Source organism: Mastomys coucha, unplaced genomic scaffold (assembly GCF_008632895.1).
Source record: "Mastomys coucha isolate ucsf_1 unplaced genomic scaffold, UCSF_Mcou_1 pScaffold6, whole genome shotgun sequence".
Classification (NCBI taxonomy): domain Eukaryota; kingdom Metazoa; phylum Chordata; class Mammalia; order Rodentia; family Muridae; genus Mastomys; species Mastomys coucha.
Window position 1 is genome coordinate 86,092,714 of NW_022196912.1, and position 23,341 is coordinate 86,116,054.

Here is a 23,341-nt window from a genome sequence, read left to right on the forward strand (position 1 = left end):
CTCAGGATGATATTCTCCAGATCCATCCATTTCCCTAAGAATTTCATAAATTTATTGTTTTTAATAGAAGCAGACAATCTTAAGCTTCCATTGTGGATGCTGGGAATTGAACCCATGTCCTCTGGAACAGTAGCCAGTGCTCTTAACTGCTGAGTCATCTCTCCAGCCCTATATTATATTCTTTAAAAAAAGGTTTGAAAGTTGGTAATATGTGACTCTACCTCGAAATCATTAGCAGCACTCCCTAAAAAGAAATTTTCTGTTTTTTTTTTTATTAATCATTTTCAGTAAACCTGTAGAAATAATGGGTCAGGACACTTCATACACCTATATTACTTGGTCACATTCCACACCTCCATCCCCTCATGTGTCCTTCCTCTCACTCCTCCATCCCTCATGTGTCCTTCCTCTCACTCCTCCATCCCCTCATGTGTCCTTCCTCTCACTCCTCCATCCCTCGTGTGTCCTTCCTCTCACTCCTCCATCCCTCATGTGCCCTTCCTCTCACTCCTCCATCCCCTTATGTGTCCTTCCTCTCACTCCTCCATCCCCTCATGTGTCCTTCCTCTCACTCCTCCATCCCCTCATGTGTCCTTCCTCTCACTCCTCCATCCCTCATGTGTCTTTCCTCTCACTCCTCCATCCCCTTATGTGTCCTTCCTCTCACTCTGTGCTCAGACCATTGGTCTTCCTCCTCTCCCTGAGGGTTTGTTTGTACTTTCAGGTCTCTCTCTCTCTCTCTCTCTCTCTCTCTCTCTCTCTCTCTCTCTCTCTCTCTTGCTCGCGCTCTCTCTCTCTCCTCTCGCTCTCTCTCACTCACACACACACACACACACACACACACACACACACATTTAATATCTAGGTTCTACATAGAAAGATACTTTCTTACTTTACTACTTTAGGAGAAAATATATTTCATATACTTTCATTATTGTTTGTCTGCACACGATCACTGTGTTAAATAGAATTTCTAATCTATTGTAGGAATGATACAAATCCAAAATTGACTCTGTTACTAACTTTATAAAACTCTGCAGCTATATCTGGTCCTGTAAATCACAAAGACATATATTATACAGGTGAATTTTGTAAACTAATCTTTTATGTACTATTTTGTTGTTGTTGTTTTGGTTGTTTGAAATAGGCTTTCTCTGCATATCCCTGGCTGTCCTGGAACTTGTTCTGTTGACCAGGCTGGCCTTGAATTCACAGATATCCATCTGCCTCTGCCTCTGGGACTAAAGGTGTGCAGCACCACCAGCTGGCTATTCATTTGATTTTACAGAGCTTGATGTTAGGAAATGTAATCATCTGCTCATGTCTGTGCTTTGCTAACTGATGCTTGCACTGTAGACCACTGAGAATGATGGCTGTCTAGCCCTGCTGACCTCTGCTCTTTGACCTGTTCTGTGTTCATTCATTGCACATATGGTCTTGGGGGTGATTGAATAAGAAAATTTGGAAAAACAAGTGTAAGCAGGAAGTTTGTAATTGTTGAGAGCATAGTGTCTTGGGGAGACCTGAACTGGTACCACAGCTCTATTTTATTTAGTCTTGCCTATGTAATGGAGATACTTGAGAGTTTAAAATCTGCTTGTGACTGTCTAGTAGGTGGGCCATTTTATTTGTGTGTGTGTGTGTGTGTGTGTGTGTGTGTGTGTGTGTGTATGTGTGTGTAAACAAATTTTTATGTTGTATGTATATGCAGTCAAGAAGTGGAAATGATATAGTGTATTTCTTTTCACATAAGAGTTTGCTACCTGCTGAGCAGTGTTCCAGGGTTTCTTATAATCTTGCATCATTTTGGACAATATTGGGCATGTCCGGGGTAGTATGGCTGTAAACACTTGACATCAGTTTAAGCTAAGTAGTAGTTAGCAACATGGTATGGAACATATACAAGCTTTTCAAAGTGGATAATAATGTTCTTAAAATGAACAAAGGAAATGACAAGATTGTTCCCTCACAGAGAAGAAATACAAATTGCCCACATACCTACAGAAGACCCTGGAACAGTAGGCATCCTCCACCTCTGCTGATAGTGTAAAGTAGCCAGTCCTATAGGGCAGCTCCACAGTACCTGCTCAGGAGTAAAACGGTGCTTTCTCAGTAGTTAGGACTGAGAACTTACTCCATAGGTACATCTATGTAGTTGACTTAGGTCAGGATTACTTGATAACTCTGAGGAAAGAAACGAGATAGGAAGGAAACAGCATAGTATTTATCCTGTTATCCTTTTGTGTCTTTGGATTTTGGAACCTTTTGAATGTTACTCTGGGTGACAATATTAAGATGTTTCCTTCTTTTCTTGTTTGTATCTGGCTCTAATGTTCATCTCTCGTACCCTCTCCTTTTTCTTACTTGCCATGACTTCTTACATGGTGTGCCTTTATTCTTAGAGGCACCATGTTTTACCACCTTGTCAGTCAGTCAGTCAGTCAGTCAGTCAACTTCTCTTTTGTTGCATGGCTATCCATGCAGCCCATTGAGATTGTAGTTGGGTTTGATCTTCGTCTCTATCTGATTAATCTTCTTCTCTGTATTAGAAGACAATAATGGATTTCTTTCAGGCACAGTTAGTTCAATTGCCCAAGAGTTTCCTTAGGCCATTCTTATCCTGGCAACCAAATATTTAAGACCAGAGTACTAAGGCTTTTTTTCTATTGTTGCTTTGACCATCTATTTAAATCCTGTGTAGTCTAGGATTGAGTTCATATTACTGTTTCAAATCATTTTTGTTTGGGTGATTATAAACATACTGTGTTTTGTTTCACTATTTCTCTTAGGCAAGAGTTTGTGCTCCAGTAGCTACACCGCAGCCTACTCCCCCTTGCTCACCATCACCTTTGAAGGAGCACGTGTTAGTAAAAACTCCAGATTCCTCTCCCTGGGAATCGGATCAGGATGTGGCTTCTTCTATTAAAGAGATACGTGTTGAAAAAGGTAAAAACCTTGTTTCTGTAGAAATCATGTATGTGTGTACACGTGTGTGTATGTGCCTGACGCTTCCTGCACATGTGTGGAGGTCAGGGGAGGAGTTTGTGAAGTTGCTTTTCTCCTTCATTTTAACACAGGTACCATGACTGAACTCTGGGTGTCAGGCAAATGCTTGACTTGCTGAGACATCTTGCCTGAACCTAAAATTTTTGTTTCTATAATTCAATTTTCCTTTTAGTAACTATAAATAGTTTTTGCTTAATAGTCTCTAATAAATGCTTTTGGGGGGGCAAGGAAAGTAAGGAATTTCTTGTCACTTGACTGCTTATATACTGTAACAGAATGCCCTACACTAGGTAATTTAGAAGTTAAATTAAGAGGTTTTTGTTTGTTTGTTTGTTTGTTTTTTAAATTCCAGAGTCTGTGAGATCACACCAAGGGGCTGCCTTTGGTGACAGCCTTCTTGCTATATCGTGAATGACAAAAAAACGACATATAGCAGCCTGAGAGCAGGAGCCTGCAGGCTGAGGTCTCACTTCTCATGGAGTTGCTAATCCCACGGAGGGCTCCTGTGCCCCTGGGTAGCTCACAAGAGGCCCCTCCACATTGCAGCATAGGAGTTAAGGATTAAGTTTCCAATATAACTTTCCAGGGAGGTATTCACAGACAAGTATTCTTTCTGAAAGTATGTAATAACTGCTGAAACTGCTTTAAATGTATAGTAGTTTTAAAATGCTCTCTTTTCAAGGTTTTAATTTTTATACCTTTTTTTTTTTTTTAAAGAAAAGATTTATTCTTATATACGTTAGTACACTGTTGCTGTCTTCAGACACACCAGAAGAGGGCATCAGATCCCATTACAGATGGTTGTGAACCACAATGTGGTTGCTGGGAATTGAACTCAGGACCTCTGGAAGAGCAGTCAGTACTCTTAACCACTGAGCCATCTCTCCAGTCCCCTAATTTTTATACCTTAATAAATGTAGATATGTTCTTATTAAAGCGATTATTGTCATCGTCATTTTGATTGTTTAATGCCAGTGTTATGTAAAAGAAGAAGTCATTACATTAGAAAGCTATTGACTGAGTCTTCGTTTTCTTTTTCTAACCTTTAGGAAGTGACATGCCTGCTGTCACACTTGTTAGCACGCCAACACGAACTCCTGTCACTACCCCTCCTCCAGCAGCAGCTCTTACTCCAACTTTGTCTGAAATTTCCATTGACAAGTTGAAGTTATCAAGCCCTGAACTTCCCAAGCCATGGGACAGTGGAGACCTGCCACTGGATGAAGAGAATCCTAACTCTCTTCAGGAACTTCCTCACCCAAGAGCTGTGTAAGCAAGAGCACTCACTGTTCCTCTGCACTCAGCTCTGCCAGGTCCACTCTTCACACCCTGCTCCTGCTTAGGAAGGGCTGGGGATGTGGCTTGTTAGGAAGTCTCGCTGGTCTGCACTCTTTTTTCCTAACCAAGGTTGTTGTTAAGTTGGTAATTCTCCTGCCTTGGCATCATTAGTGCTGGGATTACAGGTATCTTCCCACCATTCATGGCTTCAATGTATTCTTTAGAAAAAAATAACTTTTATGAATTTTAAATATTTTAAAATTAAAAATACTCTCTTGTCTTTGCCAAAGGTTTAAAGTAAATAAGAATAAACCATCAGACTATTAATGAAATATGTAATTATTTCTCTAGTGTAGATCATCATATGCTATACTCAGTTAATGTTTATATTACTAAACCATATTGATTTCTTTTGTGGCTAGAGCAGCTTTCAAGGTGGCCTCTGATAAAAGCACAACTTCAGAACAAGGAGTTTTGTTAACTAGTTACAGTCGTCACTTTGCTAAAGAGATTGTAATGTCTGTTTTTATGCATATGAATGGATGTAGGCCTTCAGTGATTTGTAATTCAAAATGTGCCTTTATCTTCTTAGTGTAATGTCTGTGGCTAATGAAGAACCCGAGAGTGTCGACTTTCCTGCTCAGCCTACACCTCCAGAGCCAGCTCCCGTAGCACCACTTCCTGAGGGCACCAAGGCTCCTTCTCTCCAGCGGATGCCAAGTTCTGGGTCATCAACCCTGGAGAACACTTTGAGCACTGTCACTGAAACAGAAACTTTAGACAGGCATATATCTGAAGGGGAGATCTTACTTAGCTGTGGTCAAAACTTGGCTACCAAGAGTAAGTTAACGTCTAGTAACTGACTTTGTTAGTTATGGCCGTTTCCTTAGTGATAGCTTGTCTTGAAAAAATGTTTTTATTTATCTTTCCAGATTTAGCGTGGTTTAATAGATGTTCTATGCAGGTTGGCTAACTTTCCTGCACTCTGATTTTGAAGAATGAAATCTCCCTCAGAATTCTTTTCTTTAGAATTAATTTGATAATAGCTGGAGATATATTCTGTTAGTATATTTTTGCCTTTGCATGCATTGATACCTAAATACATACTTATGTGTGTACCTTTATATAGGATCATGCTGTGTATATTATTGTAAAACCTGGACTTCTTACAAAGTAATGTGTGAAAACATATTTCAGTATCAACACACATGGATCATGCCTTTTTCCAGTGGTTGTTGATTCATTTGGGTAATGCTGAAGTGAGGGGCATTCATTTAGACTGTTCCCCATGTTCCAGACCATACTTACCTGATGACCTCCATAATCCATGTCTACAAATGGAATTGCTGAGATAGATTGCCACCTTTAAATGAGCAATACACAGTCAACGAGCTTCCTGGGAAGATTAACCAGCTTTTCATTTAAATCAGTTCTTAAGTACGGTTAGCAGCTTGTAGGGTGCCTGTTTCTCAGTTTCATGGCTATTTTGGTCCCTGAACTTACATTCTAATTCTGACAGTCTGGGCTTGGAGTGCTAGCTCTGTGCCTAAGAGCACTGGCTGCTCTTCTGGAGGACCAGGTTCAATTCTCTGCACTCACATGGCTGCCCACACCAGTCTGCAAATAAAGTTTGAAGGGGTCAGATGCCCTCTTCTGGCTCCATGGCACTAAGCGTGCACTTGTGACACAGGCATATACGTGGGGAAAACATCTATCCACAGAAAATAGTAACAATAATTCAAATTATAAAACAGTTCTGAACCAGGCGTGGTGGTGCATACCTTTAATCTGGGGAGGCTGAGGCAGGCAAATCTCTGATTTCAAGTCCAGCCTGAGTTCCCAGGATAGCCTGAGAAACCCTGTCTTGAAAAAAACAAACATGTATTAAAAACTAAACAATTCTGACGACTAAATAGGTGAAATAAAAGGCTTATGTTTGTTATGTTTGTTTGAGTAATTTACTAATAATGACCTAAATATGAACTTTATCAGCTTTGCTACTAAACTTTAAGTTTAAATGTAGCATTCTGTGCTTTCTGGCCAGATTTCTTAGTGTCTCCTTTTTTTCTAAATTGTTCTACTTTGCTTTGTACTTTCAGGAACTGGGGACTTGTTTCTGATGAACATAAACGACAGCTTATCCAGCACCCTGCAGGATGCCCTTGAAATGGTAAGGAGAAGCCACCTCCAGGCTCACAGGAAGAATGGCTTGGTGTCTGCTTGTGTTGAGCGGTTTTTGGGTTCTCAGTTGTTTGAGGTATAGACACAAAGTTTAGTGAATTGTTACCATGAGACCAGGCGCAGTTGCAAGTCCCTGTCTGTGGTCACAGACACTTCAGAGGCTCAGTTAAGGAGCCCGAGAGCGCCTTTGCACCACCTTGCTTCAGTGGGAAAGATGGCAGGGAAGGAGGGAGGGAAGTAGAGGTACAGGTAGTAGAGGGTTGCTTATCATTTCATTATATAATCCTATATAATGGGAAAATGAATAGAAAATTGTTACTAACCTCTAAGGTTTTTATAGTCAAAAGATACATGTTAATGTACTTAGGTAATGAGCCCTGGAATTGTTTCAGCGGTGCTTTGAACAGGTTCTTAAGAACTCCAAGTCTCCTGTGGTAATGCATATATATGCATTATATGTATGTGTATAAAGATTTAATGGGTTAGAAATCAAGATGGCACGACAGAGGAGGACCACTGCTACAGAGGACCCAAGTGTGGTGACCAGCACTCACATCAGGTGGGTTCCAGCCACCTGTAACTCCAGCTTTTGGAGATCTGATGTCCTCTTGTGCACTTCATGGTCTCTTATACTTATGTGCACACACTCACACATGGACATGTAATTAAAAGTAATGAAATAAGTCCTTTATAAAACACTAATGTAAAAATAAGATCCAGGGAAAGTAATCATTCCTGGTTATTAGAGCCATAGATGAAAAAAAATGGCATTGATAACATCATGTTATATGTTTTATTTACATGAATACAGCTATCATATACATATATTGTTCTTCTTTTATAGCTGTTAAGGAATGAAATTTTTCACTTTTTATGTTTTCAGTTAACAAAGTGATGACTGTGCTCTGCTGCCTCACTCCGTTCATTGCTAAGCATTGTTCATTTTGCTGTTTCATTCTTTTTATTTTTTTAATTTGTTAACATTTAAAAACATTTTAAATAAATAGAATTTATCACATTCTTGTTTCCCTTTTGTACCTCAACTCCTCCCAGAGACCCCCCTTCAATACCTTTCTTTTTTTTATTTTGTCATATTCTTTAAAATTTATAAAATATTGTAACAATAAAATGAGTATTATAAAATTGTTTGATATAAAACAACAGCCTAGGATCTTCTGGCTTTCATAGTCTCTGGTGAGAAGTCTGGTGTAATTCTGATAGGCCTGCCTTTATATGTTACTTGACCTTTTTCCTTTACTGCTTTTAAAATTCTTTCTTTGTTTAGTGCATTTGGTGTTTTGATTATTTTGTGACAAGTGGAATTTCTTTTCTGGTCCAGTCTATTTGGAGTTCTGTAGGCTTCTTGTATGTTCATGGGCATCTCTTTCTTTAGGTTAGGGAAGTTTTCTTCTATAATTTTGTTGAAGATATTTACTGTTCCATTACCTTGGGAGTCTTCACTCTCTTCTATACCTATTATCCTTAGGTTTGGTCTTCTCATTGCATCCTGGATTTCTTGGATGTTTTGTGTTAGGAACTTTTTGCTTTTTACATTTTCTTTGACTGTTGTGTTTTCTATGGTATCTTCTGCCCCTGAGATTCTCTCTTCTATCTCTTGTATTCTGTTGGTGATGCTTGCATCTATGACTCCTGATCTCTTTCTTATTTTGTCTAACTCCAGGGTTGTCTCCCTTTGTGATTTCTTCATTGTTTCATTTTCTATTTTTAGATCTTGGATGGTTTTGTTCATTTGCTTCACCTGTTTGATTGTGTTTTCCTGTAGTTCTTTAAGGGATTTTTGTGTTTCGTCTTTAAGGGCGTCTAGCTGTTTACCTGTTTCTCCTGTTTTCTTTGAGGGAGTTATTTATGTCCTTCTTAAAGTCCTGTATCATCAACGTGAGAAGTGATTTTAGATCTGAATCTTGCTTTTCTGGTGTGATGGTGTGTCCAGGACTTGCTATGGTGGGAGAATTGGGTTCTGATGATGCCAAGTAACCTTGGTTTCTGTTGCTTATGTTTTTACGCTTGCCTCCGGCCATCTGGTTATCTCTAGTGCTACCTGCCCTTGCTAAATCTGACTGGGGCCTGTCCTACCTGTGATTCAGCCCAGACAGACTTGAAGGAAACAGTGTCACTGGGCTATCAGAGTTCCTGCGTGCCTGGTCCCGCTGGCCCCAGTTACTCCCAGTGTTGGGACAGATGTTGTGTCTTCCTCACCTCTGCTCCTCTTGCTGTTTCTTTCAAAGTGGTATTTCACAGAGGAGTAGGAAAATGCTTTAGGAAGTCTTACTTCAAAAAGGAAAGCTAGTTTCCTGAGAAGATTTTGTTTGAGCAGTTATGTTTTTAACGATGACTTGTTAAATAGTTGGCTGGGTCTCCTGTGGTTGCAGTCATTGTTGTAAAATAATATGAGAGAAGACATAATTATAGTAATCATACTATCAGAGGATTACATATATGTTTGGCTCACTTAATATACCACTATGAGATTGTTATTCATTCTTAGAACTTTATCTGGTATTAAAGTAAACTGATCAACTGAACCCAGACAAAATTATAACCTTTCTTTTTGTACATTTAAAACTATTTCTAATTGTAATTTTGTTACTGTATGCAAATTTTAATAAACACAAATGAAAAATATAATCTAGGAAAACCCAGAGTGAACTGAAACCATGTGCTGTTAAGCGCTTTATCCTTACACAGCTACAAGGTGTAACCAGAGTTAATAAACTGTATTTCATTAAAATAGAATAACCAAAAACAATTTAAATAATTTGCTATACTTTATCTTACAGCCAAAAGGAAAGAAATTGTTGTTTTAATGAATTTTAAATCATATTCATTCTTGTATTAACAAGGAAATCATTCTGCCTGGTTCCGAGGCTCACAGCATCCCATGGTTTTCAGCTAGGTGTTTTGAGGCACAATGAGGCCTAGGTAAAGGCTTTCCATGCCTCCCCTAGTTTAGACAGTTGATGTCTGCGCAGAGGAGGAAGAGCACTGCAGGCCTATAGAGGCACTTGTATTTCTGAAGCTTTTGTTGTCTGTGGTCCAGGTTGCTGCATTCCCAGTGCCTGGCTAGTTTGCTGCACCCCATCTTGATATGCACTACATAAACTTGAAGCAGGGTATCACGTGAGCCCTACACTCAAGCCATCTGGACGTCAGGAAAGCACTTAGGATTCTTGTGGTTTAGTCGTGTGACACAGAAGATCTAACTGTCATAGATTTGCACTTAAATTACTTTGTAGTGTTTGTACATAATTGAGGCAGATGTGAAATGTTTTTATTATAGTCAAATGGAAATGAGATCTACATGAAAATAGTGAGCTCATCTTTTGAAACACACTGATATAATTTCTTCCTGAAGTTTTATTAGTCATAGTTGAGAAAGTGGAATTGTGTGATAACTGTTTTTGACATTGTTTTTGTGTCTGCTCTAGGACGATGACCCTCCCAGTGAAGGACAGGTGATTAGGAGGCCCCATAAAAAGCTTCATGAAAATGCTATCCTCGCTCTTCTTACTAAGCAAGAACAGGAATTATTAGTTTCACAGCAAGCAGAGGTACTTTTTCAACCATAAAGATTTTTGGGGGGAGGGCTAGATATAAATACAGGAAAAATATTAAATATCCAACTTTTACTTTCGATAAGACAGTGTTTAAGATACTCTGTAATCAGTGTCATAGCCCTTTTAACCTAGATTGAATTGAGCTTTGTAACTGAGAAAAATATAAACCATCTCCTCCAATCTTTTATGTTATAATTTAAAAACACACACAAAAAAAATGAAGCTTTAGTGGTGCACACCTTTAATCCCAGCGCTTGGGAGGCAGAGGCAGGCGGATTTCTGAGTTCGAGGCCAGCCTGGTCTACAGAGTGAGTTCCAGGACAGCTAGAGCTACACAGAGAAACCCTGTCTTGAAAAAACAAACAAACAAAAAAATAACAACAACAAAAAAATGAAGCTTTAAAGATACATTTATTTTTGTGTGTGTATGTGTGCATAAGTGTGTATGTGTGTGTGTGTGCAGTTCCAGCCCACACCCACATACATATGAATGCACATACAATACCAAATACCTTTTTAAACTTCTTTTTAAAGAAAGTTTCCATGTATTTACTTGTGTGTGGGAGCAAGTGCACATCCCAGTGTAGCGGTCAAGGTTGTTTGCAGCCGTACGGCTTCCAGGGACTGAACTGCTATCAGATGGCGTACGGCTTCCAGGGGCTGACCTGCTATCAGAGGGCAGCCAGCGCCAGGGGCTGACCTGCCATCAGAGGGCAGCAAGCGCCCTTACGTGCTGAGCTGTCTTTCTGGACTCTAAGCTAACTTCTTAGACTTATTATTTGTGTGTCTGCAATGTGACATTATAAGCACTTGTGTATTGTGTATCATTACAAAATAGTTCCTGCTTTGATTGATTTAATATAATGGCCTCAATAGTTTTTCTCATTGTTGAAGGACTTGGATAACAGCGTGGGCGAGCTTAGCGAAGGACAGAGGCTGGTTCTGAAAGCAGCAGAGGACATTTTAGCAGGACCATCGGTCTGCATGATGCAGCCCTCTTCTCCTGCAGAGCCTTCCGATCAGCACGCAGACTCTGGGCTGGTATTGCAGCAGTCTGGCATGGCCTCAGGTACACATGACAGTGTTCTTGATGTTTCTATAAAATATTAGTTTGAATCCTGTTGCAGGCTCTTACACTCTTCCCGTGCTGATGCTGTAGTGTACTTTACATTACAATCCAGAGTTGTGCTCTTTGTATGAATAGATGTAGGCTTGAAGATTTCATTATAATCTTTTTCTGTGATACACAACACTTTTTCCTGAATATGATATATGTGTCTTCATTAGTATGGGCACCATTGGGATGGATATGAGATGATTTTTATAATATACATACTTAAAATTTTATAATATAGATGTACTATTTTAATGTATACTAGAAAAATATAAATAACGTCTCAGAACCAATAGCCATGTTTAAGACCTAGTTCAATGAGATCATACCACTCTAGAAATGTATTCTAGAGTGTGTGATTTCACAGATGCAGTGTTTAGTGTGTTTGCACTATCTTTAAGAGTAACCACAGTTTCTGTTGTAGCACTTTGGAAATTACTAGCATAGAGTTAATTCTCCTTGTCTGTGGTAGCTGTACTCTATGAGTTAAGCACGTATATGTTAGAAAACACTGAACTACTGCTCTTAGGAGAAATACAGGACTGGGTTCCAGTAAGCCTCTTGTGACATTGTCATTTGATCAGTATTTAACCTGGTTTTATGTGCGTTTCTGTTAAAAGACATTGTTTTTAGTTTCTGTCATTGATTCACCAACACTGAAGTCACAGCCAAAAGCACTGTAATTCATGCCCAAAGACGTGCATATAGCACATAACTCTCCATAGGCATGTTAGGGTCGTCTTGTGCTTAGGAACATTGCACAGTAATTATCTTTTTAAATGATTTGGGTACCATTCTAAGGACCCAAAGCATCCAAATGTGTATGTCTGTGTCTATGTCTTTCTGTCTGTGTGTCTTTCTGTCTGTCTTGCACACACGTGAGTCTGGAGGAAGAAAAGGATAAAGGAGAGAGAATGAACACAAAAATGTGGAAACCTTGGTATTAACTTCACTGTTCAAAGGTTATCTCTTACAGTGTAAGAGCTAACGTAAAAAGGCAGAGTGGGGCCAGGCAGTTGTGGCGCATGCCTTTAATCCCAGCACTTGGGAAACAGAGGCAGGCGGATTGGGAAACAGAGGCAGGCGGATTGGGAAACAGAGGCAGGCGGATTGGGAAACAGAGGCAGGTGGATTTCTGAGTTCAAGGCCAGCCTGGTCTACAGAGTGAGTTCCAGGACAACCAGGACTATACAGAGAAACCCTGTCTTGAAAAAAAAAAAAGGGACAGAGTGGGGGATTTTATGTTAGGTGATGGGTTTTCACCGCATTGCTCAGAGCCACAAAATGACCATAAAGTTTCTGTGAATAGTGAGTTTTCATTAGAATTATGTATCTGTGAGTAGGTAACTTTGCAAATGGAAATTGGCCAGTTAGGTGAACACCGTATGTTGTTACTGACTTTCCCAGATTCATTAATGCATTCTGTATTAGGTTGGTGCAAAATAAATTGCAGTTTCAGACAATGAATTTTAAATCACTGTAACTAGACTCTAACACTGTAACTAGACTCGAAATTTTTTTAATTTATTTATTATCATATCTAAGTACACTGTTAGCTGTCTTCAGACAGCCCCAGAAGAGGGCATCAGATCTCATTATGAATGGTTGTGAGCCACCGTGTGGTTGCTAGGAATTGAACTCAGGACCTCTGGAAAAGCAGTCAGTGCTCTTAACCACTGAGCCATCTCTTCAGCCCACATCTTTATCAAATAGAAACCACTATAGTCAACACATTTTTTTAGTCAACAAGAAATAGACTTGCTTCTTTCTATAACATAAAACTCTATGCTTTGCAGTTTGCACAGTCTTGAAAAGTCTTTTCTGCACTCTGTTGGCTGTGGAAGTACTTATCCTGCTAAAAGCTCTGCAGAAGCTTAAAGAGCAGCAGTTGGTCGGTGCATCAGGCAACAGCTTGGTACTGATGTCCTCAGCCCTGTCCATCCGCCTTCTGAAGCGCTGACTGTGCGTTGTTTGTAACCCTAGGCTTTCCCAGCCGGCCTAGACTGCAAATGATCACTTAGAGGCTTCTTTACTGACAGTGCCACAGCCTTCGCCACACTTGTTCCCTAACTACCCATAACTTATTTAACCCATGTAAACTATTCTGTTCGCCACATGTCTGGTTACCTCCCTCAGTTTCATATGCCCAACTTCCTCAGAATCTGGGTAGCAAATCTTTATCTCCGAGAGTTCTAATCTCTCTACTGAAACTTCCACCTTCTACTTCCTGCTTTTTGCTAATAGGCCATCAGAGTTTTATTGACAGGTGATGCTTCCACACAGTAAACAAGAGATTATCCCTCCAGAAGTTGGGTGTGGTCATGGGCCTCTCTGACCAGTGCTGGTTTCAGGCATCTCAGCGTGCTGAGCATACTTCTCAGATGTCCTGGTTTCCTGAGGTTCCAGCCTGTGCAGTGGATGGATTGGCAGCAGACAGTAGCCAGGACCTTTACGTGCAAGTTTAGCTTTGGGAAGTGTTTTGGAGCTTCTTACTCCAACCTCTGAGTTGGCCACTGGTGGTTGTCATACATGAACCACTTTGTGTTCCATGTCTCAATCCAATCAAAAAATGGTTATCGTTGCATAGAATAACAGGGTGGAAGTTCAGAGGTATGATTTTTTTTAAATTTTTTCTTTAGTCATCTGATGAGGTCCTCACTAAACTTTTTCACTTTTCCAACTTAATTCAAATGTCTAGTGACCATTCAGTGATCCACATTGAATTCTTGGCAATGTCTTATGTAGTCATAAGAATATTGCTTCATGGGCTGGTGAGATGGCTCAGCAGGTAAGAGCACTGACAGCTCTTCCAAAGGTCCTGAGTTCGGATCCCAGCAACCACATGGTGGCTCACAACTACCCGTAATGAGATCTGACGCTCTCTTCTGGTGCATCTGAAGACAGCTACAGTGAATTATGCTGGAGTGAGTGTGGCCGGAGCGAGCGGGCTGGCAGAGGTCCTGAGTTCAGTTTCCCAGCAGCCAGACACATGATGGCTCACGGCCATCTGTACAGCTACAGTGTACTCATACACATAAAATAAATAAAATAAATCTTTTAAAAAAAAAAAAAAAAGAATATTGCTTCAGTGGTTAATCATTGTCATCAGGTTTGATGACCGGGCCACTGCACACAGAGTGTCTCGACACACCTCTGCCTTGTGTGTTCATTAGCAGTTTCTGGGCCAGATGAGTTGGTAATGTTGTCAGTTGTCTGTACTGCTTCATTGTCTGTTTGAACTGGAATAAGAAAATCCCTTCAAGCGGAGCAGTGGTGGTGGCGCATGCCTTTAATCCCAGCACTTGAGTGTTAAAATGATGTATGTAAAATATGACCATATTTATTTAGGAATTTATTCCATCATCAAAAGACAAATTTCAACAATACAAAAAGTTTACTCTTACACCAACTTGAAGAAATGAAACTTTAGGCCAGGCACTGGTGGAGCACGCCTTTAATCCCAGTACTTGGGAGGCAGAGGCCATCCTGGTCTACAAAGCGAGGTCCAGGACAGCCAGGAATACACAGAGAAACCTGTGTCGAAAAACAAAACACCAAAAAAAAAAAAAATGAAACCTTTAGGAGTGCAGACTTGAAATTAGAAATTAGAGCATTTGTGTAGTATTATTTAGTGTTGGCTTCATGCTTAGCAAGAGCATTGTTCAGAATTGAAAGAAATTCAAGACTGACGTTTTCAGTGTAATATACATAAAATTGCTGTTTTTCTCATTTTGTGCATATAGTGAGAATATTATACTTGCTACATACTTTCAAATTAGTTTTTATACAACATAAAATGCAACACATAGCTGACTGGGCAAAGTGCAGGAGCCCAGCAGACACTAGAGGGCTCTCATAGACCACCTGAGAGACACTGGGAGTTAAGGTCCTGTGTGGGTCTTGGAGCTTACAGCTGCCCAGCATTTCTTAATGTCTCTGGTAGTACCCAGATCACTTGTGGTCTAATAATCATTTTTATATTTAATGAAATCATTGATAATTATTACCTTAAAAAGGTAACCATATTTGAGACTAAGATGGATTATGTATAACTTAATACTTTTTACTATGATTAAAATATTTTATTGTCTATTTGTGAGTACATGTGTGCATGCCCGTATGTGCATGCACCCTTAGATAATAACTTCCAGAGCTTGAGTCTCCTGTGTGGGTCTTAGAAATTGAACTTAGGTCATCAGGATTACCAGCCACTAAACTGTCTCAGTGACCTTTCAGTATGATTTATCTGACTTCTGAATATATAATATTCTCGAATATACAGAATCAAAAAATAATATAATATAGACTTTATACTTGCCATCACCCAGTATAATATACAAGTTATTCTAGAAAATATTTTTAATAAGTCATAACATCAAACTATTCCTTTATTGGAAGTTTATAAAGACAGATTTTAGATAATGACTAGTCTGCAAAATAAATTTTTATTTATTTAAAACTTTTTACTGGTTTGCAAAGAATTAGGTTTTACTATGTCATTTTTTGACTAAATTTTATGTCTTGAGATTTAATCTTTATATATTTACATATATGTGTGTATGTATACATACACATATGTTGGATTCTCTGGAGCTGGAGTTATAGGCAGTTCTGAGCTTCCTGATGCGGGTGCTGAAAACTAAATCTGGGTCCAATACTTGTGCTTGACCACTGAGCAGTTTCTCTAGCCTCTAAATTTTCAACAGTAGGTTCACTGTATTGTTTTAACTATTGTTGTGATCATAAAAAGAGAAAGAGCTATAAGAATATGTTTTGGCCGGGTGTGGAGGAAGGGGGGTGCCTGGGCAGGCCCATGCCAAGGCATCCCTTCCCCCTGAGGGACCAGACACACACCAGTACAGTATAGAATAGAGTTTATTCAGGGCATGGGGAGGGGAGTTGGGAGGGTAGCAGAGGCAGAGAAAGGCAGAGAGGAGAGAGCAGAGAAGGGCCAGCCATGGCTATGTGAAGAGAGGAGGGAAGGGGAAGAGGCAAGAGAGAGGCAGGAATTAGAGGGTAAGAGAGAAAGGAGGGGCCAGGCATTCCCTTTAATAGGGCCAGGCCTACCTGGCTATTGCCAGGTAACTGTGGGGGTGGCGTTTACAGAACGCCAACAACCATAGCAGTTAAGTAATATGGCATAGTATTGGTTGTGTATGTCTGTGTATGTAAACACAGACACGTGTACGTGAATGTATTTGGAAGAGGCAATAGCAGAGTGGTTGAGAGTTTGGGTTTTTAGAATTTCTGAAATGTATTTTAATTCTAACTCTGTATATCTTTGTTCAAGTAACTTATGTCTCTGAACTTACTGTTTTTCATTTTTTAAATTAATTTTTAAATTTAGTATACAAGTAGAAGTGGGTTTCATTTCAGTATTTGCGCGTGTGTGTGTGATTATATGTTCTTATTCATTCTTTTCCGCTTGCCCACCTTTTGCTGTCCTTCTTTCTCAGCTCTTACTGGTGCCCTCTCTTCTTGCCAGATAGTCTCCCTTTTCTTCCAAGTCCCATGTACTCCATAACCCTTTCACTTGTCCCTACTCCTATAAGATCTTCTCCTGTCTCATGGTCCCCTTCTACATTAGCAACATAGACAAAGGATATGATATTTGTCTTCCTGAGTCTTGTCCAGCTTACTTGGCTTAGCATGATGATCTCAAGTTCCATCCATTTTCTTACAAATGTCATTATTTCTTTTTTCTTTACAGTTGAATAAAATTCTGTGATGTTAATGTATGTTTTCTTTATTCATCTTTTGATAGACATTTTAGGCTGTTTCCATTTCTTTAGCTTGTAAATAGTACATCAGTCAACATGTGCATCCTGGGGTATGTTGACTTACAAGTCCTCTGTGCTTTAAGTGGGTCCTGTGGTGGTTTTGTCTTTAGCTTTTGAGAAACCTCCACACTGACTTCCATCCCCACTGACAGTGAATAAGCATTTTTCTTCACAGTTTTTAGCATTTGCCTTCTTTCTGATAATAACTATGCTGATTGGGGTAAAATGGAATCTCAAGAAGTTTTCATTTGCATTTCCCTAATGGCTGGGAATATTAAATACTTCTTTGAATATTTATTGACATTTGTAGTACTGTTTAGAAATTGTTGTCTCTCTCTGTGTGTGTGTGTGTGTGTGTGTGTGTGTGTGTGTGTGTGTGTGTGTGTGTGCATGGGTGTGGAAACCCGAGGTCAATGCTGACAGCTTCCTTTACAATGTTTTACCTTGCTTTCTCAGTTTCTCTTACTAAATGTGGAGATGTCCAATTGATTTGACTGCCTGTCCAGTAAGTCCTTAGGCTCTACCTGCCGCTGTCTTCCCAGCACTGAGGGTACAGACACCGCACTGTGCCTGGATTTTGCATGGCTGCTAACGATTTGTCTGCACAGTGATTATGGTCCCTGTCTTCCCAGCCCTTGTCCTTTCTAAGAACTGTTAAGGAATGATCAGACCAAAGTGAGGTGGGAACTCAGCAGAGAAAGTATCAAATCCTGCAGCTCCATATCCAACTCTGGACCTGTGATGCAGTCTCTGGGCCCCAAGGACTTGGGTAACGCCTTCTTCACGCCTCCATCTCTGTCACTACAGCATACATATCCTTATCCTGTGTCAACTGCACTCTGTATCTGGAATTCTCCTTGGCAGCCGTCCCTTGGTCCTGGTATTTCTAACATCCTGGGTTCAACATTGTAAATTAGGTCTTCCTTTTGCAATTTCCTGCAGTGGCCCCTCCTATCCTCCAATCCTGCTATGTATTGCTTTGCCTTGGGGCTTTCTGATGTTGTAGTCAGCCCTCCATGATCCCCTTAAACTGTTTCTCATGCCGGCAAAGCCATTATGATGATGCCAAGTTTTTGAGATGGAGCCTGACCCCCTCAGACCACAGTTATCAGCTTCTGCTTCTGTATGCCGACCTGGAGAAACACTTCAGGCTTTCCGAGAATGAGGGAACTGCTTCTGTAGCAGGGTGTTTCAGGTCAGGTGCTCCCCTTTCAAAAGAATTGACATTTTTTCATGAAATGGAGCCTTCAGTGGATGGAGCCTTGCCCTCAGGACACCTTTTCTGTTGTGTTAGAACAAAGCAGCAGACTTCCTTAATGGTGCTTGTGCCTTGAGCAGTTGCAGCTGCCTTCAAACCCGCCTTGTCTGTAAGGTTAACTAGTTCCTACTATTTTCCTTGTAAAAATACACATTTTCTTTCTCCTTAGCTTCTTTCTCCCTCATATAGTCCTAGAGTAGAGCAGTTAGACAGTTGCTGCACCACAGCCAAATGTGCTCCTGTCTTGGAATTTCCTGTGCCAAACGAATTAGTCCTTTACATTTAAATTCAACCCCACTCAAGTCCTTGGGACATAGATGAAGCCAAATTCTTTGCCAGACCATCACAGGAGTGCCATTAACCCAGTTTCCAACAGAGTCCTCATTCCTTTTGGAAGCCTCATAAACCTCCACTGTTTGTGTTTCTCTTGTTAGCTTGTCTTCCGGGCTCCTACCCAGAATGGCCCGTTAACCTCTGCTTACAGTATTCTAGCCTTTGATAGCCCACCACTGACAGCCTGTCCACAATCGTCCCATAAATCATGGTCATGTTTATTACATCAGCAGCCCACTTCTTAGCACCAGTTTCTGTCGTTATGTGTCCTGTTGCTGTGACAAAAGCAACTTGAGGGAGACAGCATTTATTTGGGATTATAGTTCAAGGGCACAGACATTACAGAAGGGAGAACATGACAGTAGGCATGTCTATATCTCTCCCTCATTAAACTTTGTTTTTTTTAAATGGGTCTTAAAATTCGGTTGTAAGATTTTTGGTTTTTTGCTTTTTGGTCATGTTGCTTCCATCAAAATTTACTGACTTTAAAAACTAATAATTAACATATTAAAAAGGTCCCAAAATAAAACATTTTCCCTTTTTTGGGTGGGAAATTCTACTATGCCTTGTTATTATTAACCTAGTATTAAATTTAAATGGCCAATTGAGACAAATCGTCCCAAGACCATGCATGCAGGTGTAACGCTAACATTTATTTAGTTTTTTGAGCTTTCTGGGCAGATGTGGTAACCTTGCCACCTTCAGCAGCCCTCTTGTCTGTGGCCTCAGACACAACAGTCTGAGTCATATGAATAGCAAAATGATCCAAAAGAAACTCTGGAAGCATAAAAGCTTACCTGGAATTATATTAATGGTGGCAGCCTCTCCGAGTAGGATGATGTAGGGCTGTCTTCCAGCTTCCTAGCTGAAACGTGATGGATCTTTCCTTCCAGCTTAGCAAGTTTGCATGCCATGTGAGCCATGTGATAATCTAGTTCAGGGACACTGCCAGCTTTGCTTTGGCCTGAATGATTCAGGACAGTTACCTGAGCAGTGAAGCCAGCACGTTGATGTGGGTCATTTTTTGCTGTTGACACGAGGAACAACTCAGGCAAACATATTTGACACTGACTCCTCCAGAGTCACCAGGAAGAACCTCAAGTGCATTTCAGTAGACTTTATTACTTCAATTGTGACATTGACTAGAGCATGGTTAACCACCAAGCAAGTTTGATAACACCAGTCTCCACCTGGCCCACAGCAACAGTACCAGTACCAACAGTTTTAGAGCCATGTGGGAGGCAGGTACATACATCCGACTGCTCAGTTGGACAAGTTAATGGTAGGATACATTCCAAAGCCACCAGCAGTATGGCTGCCTTGGTACTGCTGTCTTCATGACTGCCTACATTCCTGACCCAAGACATGCTAGCCCTCCACACCACCGTGCTGCCGCCTAGCACAGGTGCTACTCTGCCAGGTTCCTAATCCATTTTCTTTATAAAGTGTTTTCTTTATTTTATATGAATAGATGTGTTGGCTACATTGTACATCAGTGTACCACACATGTACCTGTTGCACACAGAGGCCAGGAGAGGGCATCAGATTGCCTGGAACTGGAATTCTGAATGATTGTGAGCTGCCTTGTGGGAATTAGAAACCGAACCTGAATCTTCCACAAGAGTGGTAGCTCTAAAAGGAATTACAAAGTCTAACTAGTCTGTATTAAAAACACACAGTCTAGGTATTTTATTTACAAGCTGTAAGCCTAGATTGGGCAAGTTTGGAGCTATTCTAATTTACATCCCAAAATTTAGCATTTGAATACATAACAACATCAGGACCAACTCCAACCAGTAGCTAGTGCTCTTAATCACTGAGTTATCTCTCTAGGCTGCCATGGCCAATTTTCTAATGAATTTTCTTTTCTTTTTTTTCTTTTTGTTTTTGTTTTTGTTTTTCAAGACAGGGTTTCTCTGTGTAGCCTTGGCTGTCCTGGAACTCACTCTGTAGACCAGGCTGGCCTCGAACTCAGAAATCTGCCTGCCTCTGCCTCCCAAGTGCTGGGTTCAAAGGCGTGTGCCACCACCGCTGGGCCCTAATGAATTTTCTTAATATAAAAACACTTCATTAGCAATGTCTTCACATCTCTTCTGACTGTAAGGAGGCTTAATAGAATCCATTTTGTTGGTAGCAATAATTGTTTTATTTCCAGTGTTTAAGCCAGAGGTTTGGTTATGATTTTGCTAGTTTTGGAGAGCTGGCTTCAAGTTCAGCAATACCCATAGCAATCATTTGGCTAGCATGATCAGCCCCAGATATGCCCTTAAAGTCTCTGTGTCATGGTGCATGGATATAATCCTGGCTGGACCCAGGGAAGAGTTATTGCTGACCCTGTGCTCGGCTTTCAGTTTATCCCAGCCCTGTCATCTCTCTTCTTAGGTTTAGTGGTTCTTCTGTCTCTCACCACTTCCGTAGATCAGTGGCTAGTAGTGGGGACCTTGTTCAATACGTGTCTGGTAATAGTGTGATCTTTTCCTTTCATTCAACTCATTGGTGGTTTTCATAACACCTGCATCCTCGTGACAAATCATTGTGAAAAAGTAATGGTAGTTTTTGTTGCTAATCTAAGACAGGTCAGAGATTACTGAGTTAAGAGTCTCCACATGGGCTGGCGAGATGGCTCAGCAGGTAAGAGCACTGACTGCTCTTCCAAAGGTCCTGAGTTCAAATCCCGGCAACCACATAGTGGCTCACAACCACCCATAATGAGATTGGACGCCTTCTTCTGGTGCGTCTGAAGACAGCTACAGTGTATTATGCTGGAGCGAGTGGGGCCAGAGCGAGAGGGACCGGCAGAGGTCCTGAGTTCAATTCCCAGCAGCCACACACATGATGGCTCACAGCACTCTGTACAGCTACAGTGTACTCATACAAATAAAATAAATAAATCTTTTTTCTAAAGTCTCCATGAACAACACATAGAGTCAAATAGAACGTTATTTTTTCTTTTCTTTCTCTTTTAATAAAGAAGATTGGTAATGCCCTTACCAAACCAAAAGAGAGAGAGAAGACACACATTAATAAATATTAGAGGTGAAAAGAAGATGAACAAATTCTAGCAAAGTCCTTTGAGTCATTAGGGAATGACTTTAAACATATGCTCCCTGCTGGGCTTGACAGTGCACACTTTTGATGCCAACATTTGGAGGCAGAGGCAGTGGATCTCCATGACTTTGAGTCCAGCCTGACCCACATAGTGAGACTCTGTCTTGGAGAAACAAAACAAAACTCTGCCAAAACTAAAAGCACTAAAAGAAATGGATGGACTTGTAGGTAACTGTGGTGTCAGAGTTAAATCCAGAAGACATAAACAACTGTTTGTCTCATTCCCGTGCTCCTGGGATTGAGCCAGCCATCTTCCTTTTGTGTGCAGAGAGAGCATTCTTTTAAGGACCATGCAGTACTGGCTTGGTGGCCATGAAGTGCCTTTGTTTGTGCTTGTCTTGAAATACTCTTCATCTCTCCACCTTTAAAAGACTTTAAAAGACAGACTTGCTGCATACAGGCATCCTGGTTGGCGGTAAGTTAGTCTCGGGACTTAGAAGATAGCAGCTTAGGTTTGGTGAGAAAACTTAGCAGGTAAAGGTGCTTATGGCCAAACTTGATGATCTGAGCTCAATTCCCCAAACTCACATGATGGAAGGAAAGGGCCAGTTCCCTCAGGAGTTGTCCTCCAGCCTCCACACAGGAGCCACGGCATGGATTCCCTCCTCCTCATACTGAATAAGTAAGTGTTTTCAAAAGGAAGAAGTATAGTCCCTGCTCTCCTGGCGTTAGGGCTGCTGGTGAGAGAGCTCATGCTTTTCTGGTGTTTCTGCCTTTGTAGGTGAGTTGCTCTTTTTCTCTTACAGATTTTATTTTATTTATTTATTTTTTTATTCTTTTTCTTTTTTTTTTTTAAGATTTATTTATTTTTTTATTATATGTGAGTACACTGTAGCTATCTTCAGACACACCAGAAGAGGGCATCAGATCTCATTACGGATGGTTGTGAGTCACCATGTGGTTGCTGGGATTTGAACTCAGGACCTTCAGAAGAGCAGTCTTAACCACTGAGCTATCTCTCCAGCCCCTCTCTTACAGATTTTAATACTTTTTTTTTACTTTGTGTTTTTGGCATTTTGAATATAATATGTTGTAGAGAAGTTCTTTTCTGGTCATGTCTATTTTGGATTCTAAATGCTTCTTATGTTTTGATTTACATTTCTTCAGATTTGGGGAATTTTACGCTATAAAGCATAGATTCTCTATGCTTTAGTGTTTATTCGTAGCTCCATTTATCCTCTGAATATGTCGGTTTGGTGTCTTGCTCAGAACTTATAGTTCTCAGATGCAGTGGTCCTGCTGGGTTTCCTCATAGTTCTCAAATGCAGTGGTCCTGCTGGGTTTCCTGCTGGTATTTGACTCTGCCCCCATCCTGATCTTGTTTCCTTATGCTTGGTTGAGTCTGTCAGTGAGGCTTCTGCTGTGCTTTTGATTGGATTCATTGGGGTTTTTCATTTTTAACATTTCTTTTTTTGTTGTTTTGTTTTTTGTTGTTTTTGTTTTTTGTTTTTTCATTTCCATTTCCTTGCTGAAGTTCTATTTTGCCATTATTCTCCTCTAATTTGCTGGCCTTTCACCTGTGTAGCAAACTTCCTTAGTTTGAATTCACCTGCTTGTTTATGTTGTTTTTCTAAAGAACATGGAGTTACCACAAGTGGAAAATTCCACATCTGGCCTTTAGGTAGGATTTTTGACCTTCAGTAAGATTTCATAATTTTTCTCATATAGATTCTATGTCTAATAATTTTGCTGTTATAGGTCTGATCTT

General features: G+C 40.4%; 1 protein-coding gene across 6 annotated transcripts in view; it reads left to right on the forward strand.

Annotated features, from left to right (window-relative positions):
- Kiaa0586 (KIAA0586 ortholog) overlaps nt 1–23,341 on the forward strand; it is a 102,113-nt gene that overhangs the window by 48,357 nt on the left and 30,415 nt on the right. For all 6 annotated transcript variants that reach the window (XM_031357591.1, XM_031357590.1, XM_031357589.1 and 3 more), the window contains 6 exons: nt 2,790–2,946; nt 4,056–4,275; nt 4,877–5,124; nt 6,384–6,454; nt 9,912–10,034; nt 10,935–11,109. In XM_031357591.1, the coding sequence (XP_031213451.1) occupies nt 2,790–2,946; nt 4,056–4,275; nt 4,877–5,124; nt 6,384–6,454; nt 9,912–10,034; nt 10,935–11,109 (994 nt within the window). The remainder of the gene's footprint in view (nt 1–2,789; nt 2,947–4,055; nt 4,276–4,876; nt 5,125–6,383; nt 6,455–9,911; nt 10,035–10,934; nt 11,110–23,341) is intronic.